The sequence below is a fragment of the Erithacus rubecula genome (genome assembly GCF_903797595.1).
Source record: "Erithacus rubecula genome assembly, contig: scaffold_282_arrow_ctg1, whole genome shotgun sequence".
Classification (NCBI taxonomy): domain Eukaryota; kingdom Metazoa; phylum Chordata; class Aves; order Passeriformes; family Muscicapidae; genus Erithacus; species Erithacus rubecula.
The window spans coordinates 58,439-68,393 of NW_027636043.1; the positions used below are offsets into that span (position 1 = coordinate 58,439).

Below are 9,955 nucleotides of genomic sequence, written 5' to 3' on the forward strand. Positions count from 1 at the left end.
TTTTTTAATAAATACTGTATTTTTATTTTAATTTTCCTAGTAAAAGAACTGTTATTCCCATATCATTGCCTGAGACCTGCTTAATTTCAAAATTATAGTAATTTGGAGGGAGGGGGTTTACCTTGTGCATTTCAAGAGAGGCTTCTGCTTTTCTTAGCAGACACTTGTCTCTCAAAGAAAGAGAAATTTTGTCACCCTATGTTTGGCACGAGGGCATCGAGAAAAAAAAAAGAGCAACAGTTCTTGAGTAACCCAGTTTTTGTATGCTGGATATAAAACCTCATTAGGTGGCATCATGTGCTCTAGCTTGCCCTGGTTCAGGTGGCACATGGTTGTGTCTCTATTTCTCCCATTTGCAGGCCCTTATCTAAACAGGGGCCCTTGAACTAAGGCTGCTGTGGCTGTGTTGGGGGTTGGGGTTTGTTCCCTTCCTTTCTCTCTCTGGAATTTTCCCTGTTATGATGCTAAGGAAGCTTGTGCTGCACCCCAGCTCATGGTGGCTGATGGCCAAAGAGCTGGGGGTGTCTGGGCGGGGTCTGGCCCTCGTGCTCCCCGGTGGGTTGCAGGAAGATGTCCGGGGCTGCTCGCTGCCCCCCATCCCAGCCCAGGAGCCGGTTCTGTGCTGTGGGACACTGCACTGCTGCCTGCCCCGCTCCAGCTGCTGCCTCTGCACATGCAGCCGAGTGCCACCAGCCCTGTGCTGAGCGGGGAGTCCTTCCTCCACCCTTCTCCCACCTGGGACGCTGCTGACATTGTCCCAGCCCTCCACAGCTGCACGGGACCTGCCCTGCCCCCAGCACCAGTACTGGGCACAGGAAAAGGGTCTGTGGCCAAAAAGGACTGGAACTGAGTTACTGTTCTGTTTGTTTTTCATTTTCATAGCTGCTGCTGGTTTTGTGTGTCTGGTTAGATATATGCTGTTGCTCCTACCCCATATCTCTGCCTGAGAGCCCCTGATTCCAAAATTCTAATAATTAGGAGGGAGGGGGTTTACATTCTCCATCCTGGAAGGAGCTCCTGCCTTTCTTGGCAAGTCCCTGTCCTCCAAACCAGGACAGATTTTGGTGCCCAGACAGTGGGGCCTGAGGGCATTGAGAGCAGGGTGAAAAAAGGAATAACAGCTCTTGAGTTACCTAAGGTTTTGTGTCAGGTGTCACTGTGCTGTCCAGGTTAATCTGGCTTGGGCTCCATGTGATCACAGATACATCTCTGCCATTTGCCAGCCCTTATTTGAACATGGGTCCCCTCACCAAAATTACTGTAGCTGTTATCTGATTCATTTGGTGGGTTGATCAGATGAGGCACTGATGGATTTTTAACTCCCTCTGGAACACAGCCACATGGATCCAGAGTTATCACACTATAACTGTGTGGTTTTGGGGTTACTTCAGTAATGGTACTTTCTGTGAGCAAGTGATGGCAGGGGAAATCTTCTCCCAACCCATCACCCAGTTTTTTCAGTCCACCCCACCAGTTTTCAAGGAGTTCAGATCTGCTTTAAATGCTAATGATATCATACAGTGGCTGGTGCTGCTGATAGGCCTGTTGTGTTTAGCATTCACCAGCACCCCTTGAACCCCCATTTTCAGGCAGCAGAACGCCCTTGAGCCCCGATTTCCGGGAAGGAAACTCCCCCTTAACACACATTCCCCAGCACGGGAACCCCTGAACCCCCATTTTCAGACACCGGGACCCCTTGAACCCCATAACCCGCAAATAGAACCCCCCTGAACCCCATTTCCTGCGCACCCGGATCCCCCTTATCCAGCCCCAGTGCCCCCCTGTGCCCCCTTTCCCGTTTCTCCCCCTCTCGGGGACCCAGCCCCCCATTTTCCTTGACCTCGGGACCCCCTAAGCCCCCCTTACTGGGCATGGGGACTCCCCCCGCACCCCCTAATTCGGCATGGGGACCCCCTGCACCCCCTTCTCGGGCATCCCGCCCTTCCCAGACCCCAGCCCCGCCCTTTTCCTTCCCTTTGCACCCCCAGATCTCCCAAATTTCCGTGTCCCCCCAGTTCTCCACTCCCGGCGCTTTCTTCAGGGCGGTCCCAGGGGGTCCCAGGTGTTTCTCAGAGGGCTCCAGGGGGGTCGCAGCGGGGATCCAGAGGGATCCAGAGGAATTCTCTGGAATTCCCCCTTTTCCCCTCCCCCACCGCGCTGCCTCGGTCACTTTCGCTTCCGCGTCCCAACCCGAGAGACCGGGATCTACCCAGCTACCCGTGACGTCACTGACACTTTGAGTTTCCATTGGCGGGCAGGAAATAGCGGCGCCAATGGCGGGGCCGGAGGCGGCTCTGGGGGCGGGGCCAGCGCTGGGGGCGGGGCCAGTTCTGGGAGCGGGATCGCAGCGGAGCAGCGCGATGGCTCCAGCGCTGGGGCTGGGGCTGCTCTTGGGGCTCCTGGGGGACCCGGGGGGCGCGACGAAAGGTGAGTGGGACCCCCGAAACCGGGACCCCCTGAACTTCCATTTCCGGGCACTGGGAATCCTCTAACCTTTGATTCCCGGGCACGGAGAAACCCCTGAACCTACATTTTGGGTCCTGTTACCTCTCCATCACCTTTTTCAGCAGAAAGACTGTCCTGAACCCCCATTAATGGGCACGGAGACCCCCCTGAACCCCTATTCCTGGACCCCGGGACCCCCCTGAACTTCTCTTTCTGCCCACCGGGAACCCGTACCCCTCCATTCCCGGGCAGGGGAACCCACGAAATCTGCATTTTGCGTCCTGTGACCCCCCTCGGTCCCCTTCCCCAGTACGGGCCCCCTTGTACCCCTTTTTCTGGCACGGAGAACCCCCTGAACCCCCTTATCTGGGACCGGGACCCCCCTGAAACCCCATTCCCGGCCACTGGGACACCCCCGAATCTCCATTTTCAGGCCTGGGACCCCCCTGCACCCCCTTTTCGGGCATCCCGCTTTTCCCAGACCCGAGTCCCGCCCTTTTCCTTGACCTTTGGACCCCCCGAACCTCCCAACTTTCCGTGTCCGCCCCGTTTTCCACTCCCGGCGCTTCCCAAAACGGGGTCCCAGAGGGTCTCAGGTATCTCAGGGGGGGGGGTCTCAGCGGGGATCCAATGGGATCCAGATGAACTCCCTGGAATTCCCCCTTTCCCCCGTCCCCTCCCCCACCGCACTCCCTCGGTCTCTTTCCCGTCTCCCAGGCTGCGCCTCCGGGATCCGTTCGCCTCTCCCAGCCCCAGCCCCCCCTTTCCCTCAACACCGGGGACCCCTGGAGCCCCTTTCCTGGGCACAGGGACCCCCTGGATCCCCCATCCCGCCTCTCCCAGTCCCTCCCTTGAACCTTGGACCCTTCCCAGCTCTCCCCGTTCTGCTTCCTGCCCCCCCAGTCTCTGCATCTCCCCAGATCTCCACCCCCTGCTCGTCCTGCGGGGGGTCTGGGAGGGTTCCTGGGTTATCGTGGACGCTCCCAAGGGGGATTCTGGATTCTGGGACCCCCCTGAATTCCCAGTCCCACTGGAAAGGAAGGCACCTCCCTGCACTCCCTTATCCAGTACCAATCCCCCCCTGCACCCCCTTTCCCATCCATCCCGCCTTCCCCAGCTCCAGACCCACATTTTCCTTGACTCTGAGACCCCCTGGACCCCCATTCCTGCTTTTCTCAGCCCCCAGGCCCCCTTTCCCTCTTCGTCAAGAACCCCTGAGCCCCCCATTCCAGCCATCCCAGGTCTCCTCACCTTGTGACCCCTCTTTCCTTGTCACTGGGGACCCTTGGACCCCCTTTCCTTGACACTGGGGTCCCCTGGAACCCTCATTCCTTGTATCCTGCTTTCCTTGACACTGTGAGTCCCCTGAGCCCCCATTCCTGGACATTGGGACCCCATGCACCCCCTTCCCAGCTCTCCCAGTTCCCCTTTCATTGATCCATGACCCCTCAACCCCCCCAAATCTCTGTGTCCTCCCAGTTCTCCACTCCCTGCATTACCTGGATGTGTCAGTGTCAGAGCCCAGCCCGGGGATCCCCCAGTTCATGGCCATTGGGTACCTGGATGGGATCCCCTTCACACGCTACGACAGCGAGCGGGGCCGGATGGAGCCGCTGACACAGTGGATGAAGGACGGAGCAGAGCCGGGATATTGGGATGAGGAGGCACAGACTTGCGTGGGGAAACAGCACATGGATGCCAGGAGCCTGGAGACAGCGCGGGACCGGTACAACCAGAGCAGGGGTGAGTGGGGGGATCTGTGGGGCTGGGATGTGGATGGATGAGTTGGGATGGAATCTATCGGGTTGGGATGGGATCTGTGGGGCTGGAGTGGGGATCTATAGTGCTTGAATGGGATTCATCGGGTTTGGATGTGGATTCACAGAGTGCCAAGAGGCTGAGATGGTGATCCATTAGGCTGGTATGGGATATCTTGTGCTGCATGGGTTGGGATGGGATCCATGGGTCTGGGATGGGGATCTGTGGGTCTGGGATGAGATCCATGGTGTTGGGATGGGGATCTGTGGGGCTGGGATGAGGCTCTCTGGGTCTTCATCAGACCCTGGTGCTCCATAGGGCTGGGATGGGGCTCTGTGGGGCTGGGACACAATTCCATGAGTCTCTGTGGGTACAATTCCCCCAGGTTTTCACACATGTTTGCGATTTTCTGGCTGTGACCTCCTGTCCGACGGGAGCATCCGTGGATCCTGCCGGGATGGCTACGACGGGCAGGATTTCATCTCCTTTGACCTGGAATCCAGGAGATTGGTGGCGGCTGACGGCGCTGCTGAGGTCACCAGGAGGCGCTGAGAAGGTGAAACAAACGAGGCTGAGAGGGGGACGAATTACCTGGGGCACATCTGCCCAGAGTGGCTCCAGAGATACGTCGGATATGGGCAGAAGGAGCTGGACCACAAAGGTGAGAGCAGAATTCCTGTGGGAATGTGAGTTTTGGGAATGGAGAACTTGGGAACCCTATATTTCCTGTGGGAATTCCATGGGCAGATCTCACCCCTGTTCCATTCCCATTGAATTCCATGGGCACATTAAAAACCCCATCCCATTCCAGTGGAAATTCCATGTGCAGATCTCACCCCCATCCCATTCCCATGGAATTCCATGGACATCTCTCACTGTTATCCCATTCCAGAGCCCCCTGATGTCCATGTGTCCGGAAAAGAGGAACACGGGATGCTGATCTTGTCCTGCCACGCGTACGGATTCTACCCCAAGGCCATCGCGGTCAACTGGATGAAGGGGGATGAAATCCGGGATCAGGAGACGGAGTGGGGCGGGGTCGTTCCCAACAGCGACGGCACCTTCCACACCTGGGCCAGGATCGAGGCGCGGCCGGAGGAGCGGGAGCAGTACCGGTGCCGGGTGGAGCATCCCGGAATGTCGGAGCCCGGGATCTTCGCTTGGGGTGAGGCTGGGAATGTGGAATGTGGGAACTGGGGAGTTGGAATTCCCAGATGGGGATTCCCCTCCTCCTCCTCACCATCCCACAATTCCCAGAGCCGACATCTGGTGGGAATCTCACCGTGGTGGTCGCTGTGTCCATTGTTGCCATCATCATCCTCATTGTCCTCGTTGGATTCGTCGTCTGGAAGCGCCAATCCGGTAACACATGGGATGGGGGTCAGGAAGGGGCACAGATCCACCCAGCACCGTTCTGGGAATCCTGTGCCACCAACGCTGATCCCACTGTTTTTCCACAGGGAGGAAGAATGAGAAGATATACCACAAGGCACCCAGTGAGTACCAGTGGCAGATCCAGCTTTGGATCCCCTCCATGTGGATCCCAGGATGGGTCCTGGGGTTAATCCCAGTGTGTGATCCGTGCTGGAATCTCATGGATCTTCTCTTTCTGCAGGAAATGATGTGGGAACAACAGCTTGACTGCAGGTACGGAGTGGGGTCAGGGTGGGATTCCAGAGGGGGATTGGGACAGGATGGACAGATTGGGATCAGGGAGAGATTCCGGATCAGAGGAGGGATCCAGTGCAGGATCAGATGGAATCGTGGAGTGGGATTGGGGCTGGATTCTGGAGCAGGATCAGTTGGGATGATGGATAGATGATGGGTGGATGGATGGATGATGAATGAATAGAAAATGGATGGATGGATGGATGGATGGATGGATGGATGGATGGATGGATGGATGGATGGATGGATGGATGGATGATGGATGGATGGATGAGTGGACAGGGCAGGATTGGTGTGGGATGGATGAGACAGGATCAGGTTGGGATTCCAGAGCGGGTTTGGGTGGGATGGATGGAGCAGGAGTGGGCAGGATCCGGTTGGATCTGGAGCAGCTCCTGCTCTCCATGGGCTCCAGCCAGGCCCATCCTGTGGGATGGGGACAGGGACAGGGTGACACTGTGACCCTCTCTCATCCCAGCAGCAATCACTGCCTGAGCAATCCATGGAGCTGAATCCAGCCCCTTCCTGTTCCCAGGAAACTGAGGCTTTCCAGCAGAGCTGCTCCCTGTGCTTTTACCGACCAACAGCTCCTGCTAATGGATCAATTTCCCATTTTGGCTTCTTTAAAGCCAAGAACCACAAACATTCCCAATGCTTTAGTTCTGGTGTGAAATTATCCTGCTTTGGGCAATAAATCCTGCTTGGGGCAATAAATCCAGGTTCCCTCCTCCAGTGTCTGTCAGTTCCTCTCTGGGAGCCAGGAATGAGAATAGGGATGCCGAGAACAGGATGGGGACACCAGGATTGGGATGGGGACACCAGGATTGGGATGGGGACACCAGGACTGACATGGGGACTTGCCAGTAACGCTTGGCTCCAGCCCTCAGGATTCATTTCCTGCTCTGTGTTCCATGTCCGAGGTGTCCCCAGGAGGGTTTGGCTGTGTCAGGCTCCTGGAGGGGCAGTGGGATGGGGGGAGGGATCAGGCCAGGCCTCATTGTCCCCAATGGTCCTTGAGTGTCCCAAAATCCGGGTTTGGGATCTCAGAGAGGTTCCTGCTCATGACCATGGCCATGAGATGAGAGTGGCCATGAGTGACACAACCCTGAGATGACCATGGGATGACCATGACACAACCACAGCCCCATGAGATGGTTTGGACCAAGAGATGACCATGGGTTGGCCATGGCACAGCCATGGGCTTGAGGTGGCCCTGATGTGGTCATCTCATTGTCCTGATCATCTTATGGTCATCTCATGGTCATTTCCTGATCACCATCATCTATTGAGTCCCCTGGGGTTTACACCATCTCCCCCCGAGAGAATGGATTGTTGCTGGCAATCAGGACAGGAGCTGATGATCATGTGGGACTGATCTTTAGTTAGATTAAAAGTTCTTAGGAGGGATGGGGCTTTTTGGTGAAAGAAAGAGTGACTTAAATGGGCTTGTTCACAAAAATTTGGAAGGGTGGTTTGAATGGGCGTGGTGAGGTGATCAGCATGGGCATTACCTTCAGCCCTGAATTCACTTCCAGGTAGGTTGGTACGTGAACCAACATGGGTGACAAAATAAGGTTGTTTCCTTAAAAAAGAAAATTAAACTTTTGTGCAAATTGTATAGGTTTTCATTAGTGATAAATTTGAGGGAGGAACCTTCTGCTCATTCCACAATGCCTGCATAATAAAAGGAATCTGTAACTAAATTAAAGGGAATTAAAAACTTAGAGAAAGCTTGGATAACTGCTGCAAGTTCCACAATCTGTGGTGATCCTTCAATGGAGGCTTCTGTAAAAATAGTAAGAGCATTAAGAGAGGTGTGACTATCTAGGGGTTTTTGGATAAAATTCAAAGGAAAGTGTAATAATTTATGTTTTGGAAAATTAACTGAGATTTGTCCCATAAAAGCTGCTAAAATAATTTGAAAAACCTCAGATTGCTGAATTAAGAATTCTAAATACAGGGAAGTAATGAGAATAAACGTAACAGAGAAATAATTTCTGGAAAGGGTTAAAACTCAGGATTGGGATTTTGTGATCAGCTGAGAAAGGATTTCAGGACAAGTAGTGATTGTTTTGGGCATCTGATAAGATAGGAAGATCCATTCTAAAATTAACAAAAGGACAGACAAATCCTTTTTCCGTTGAAAAATTGAACCATAAAAATGTGGCCGTTCTCCCAAAATAGCAAATCAAAATGTGACTCTGGGTGGTATCAGTGGGCTTGGTGAGTGTGCAGTGCTGTAGCCACTTTATCCAACCCGGTTCTGGCATCTGGTGTGAAGTCTCTGGGAGAGTTCAGGTCCGTGTCCCCCCTTAATAAATCAAATAAAGGAGCCAAATCCTGGTTTGTGATTCCAAGGAGGGTCCTAACCCCGTTAATTGAGTTTCTGCAGAGGGTGTAAGGTGGTGAGTTCCTCCTGCAGGTGGCTGATCTGTGGTGTGACAGTGAGCCTGTACCCTGGGTACCTGCAAGGGGAGGATCACTGCACTTCATCTTTGGCTACTTGTAGACCAGACTTATGATCTCCTCTAAAATGTCGGTGGTGACAAGTTCCATGGTGGTCTCCTTTTCTGAGGCAATCAGGATGTCATCCATTGTGGATGATTGAGATACCCCTTCAGGGCCCCCTTGGAAACTTACCCCTTAGATAAATCCTTCCTTAGGATGACTCATGCTAGAGAAATGTTCACCCCCTGTAGACCCCCGTGTTATCTTTTAGTGTTCTAACTGGTCTTTTTTCCTTCTAAGTAATTGGTCACTCTCACCTAAAACTTTAAAGTAGTTGGATAGTTTTTCAATCTCTAATTTTATTGGTCTGCATCTCAAGCCACCCCAACCCTATAAAACCCCTTTGATATTCTACGCACTTGGATTTGCTGCTGGGTCCCTTCGTAGAAATCAAGTTGCCTGCAGAATTCCTGTGCAGCATTCCCAAATCTCTTTCTCTCTGGCTAAGGAAGTGCTGCAATCAAAATGAAATCACAAAAGAGTTGATAGCCTAAGTAAGGCTAGGCCTTGCTTAATTTAATCACTTTGTAGCTGATGTCTGCCTAAGGCAGCCAGGAAAATCTCTTTTATTTGGAACATTTTATCCGGGCTTGCTGTAGCTGCCGAGGGCCATCCATGTAGTACAGTATCATTACTTGGGGGAATTTCTCTTGGGTGAAAGGATCCTTGCCATGTACCATTGGCACATTGTTGGGGAGTTCCACATCCCTTGTGGCAGGACGGTCCTATGGTGCCTTTTCAGCAGTGACTGTTGGTGGATGGAAGGTATGGAAAAGGAGAATCTTTACTCAAACTCTGGATGTAAAGGGATCCTGAAAAAGCAATCCTTCAGATCAATAATCATTAACAACCAGTCCCTGGGGATCACGTTAAGAGAGGGGCAATCCTGTCTGCAACAGTCCATCTCCTCAATGATTCCATTTATTCTTCTCAAGTCTTGAAGCAGCGTCCACTTCTCACTATGTGGCTTTCTGATAAAGAAAATGGGGATTTTCCAGGGACTATTTGTAGGGACAATATGCCCCTTTTTCCAGTTGTTCACAAGCCAGAGACTCGAGTGTGGACAGCTTTTTGATGGGAAGGGGCCAATGATCAATCCCAGATGGGTTTGCCTGAGGTCCAGGTGAGTTTTACAGCACCATGCTCATCAGTGGTCCTTGCAAAGAATTTGTTTTGAGTCTCAGTCCCCAGTGGTACAGGAGATCCCTACCTCAAACACGCACTTTGTCTTTAATAATAAATGGCTTGGTGGTGGCCACACGGCCCCACAGTCTTTTAAAGGAAACAGGATGTAAACTCCTGATTGTGTTGCTGTGCCCCCCAATTCCCACAAGTGTGTTGAGTGAAGAAACAAGAGTCCACTCTGGTGAGTTGTGTGAGATAATGGTCATGTCTACTCCCATGTCAAAAAGACCCATACAGATGAGGGTTTTCCCCATGTAAATGACATCACAGGTGATTTTGATTTTTCCCAGGCCAATCTGCTGGGCCCATGCAATGTGGTCAGTGTCATCATTAACCACAGGCAACAAGAGAGCCTGAGTGAAAGGTATTTCCTTGGAAATAAACAAGGAGG

The 9,955-nt window shown here is 53.0% G+C and overlaps 1 protein-coding gene across 1 annotated transcript; it reads left to right on the plus strand.

Annotated features, from left to right (window-relative positions):
• Positions 1-2,258: 2,258 nt before the first annotated feature.
• Positions 2,259-5,783, plus strand: LOC306815904 (class I histocompatibility antigen, F10 alpha chain-like). Its single transcript, XM_079332409.1, is given in 6 exon segments — positions 2,259-2,427; positions 3,925-4,188; positions 4,589-4,752; positions 4,756-4,864; positions 5,096-5,368; positions 5,461-5,783. Coding segments are annotated over 6 exon segments (1,272 nt in total). The 5' UTR covers positions 2,259-2,273; the 3' UTR covers positions 5,769-5,783.
• The last annotated feature ends 4,172 nt before the right edge of the window (positions 5,784-9,955 follow it).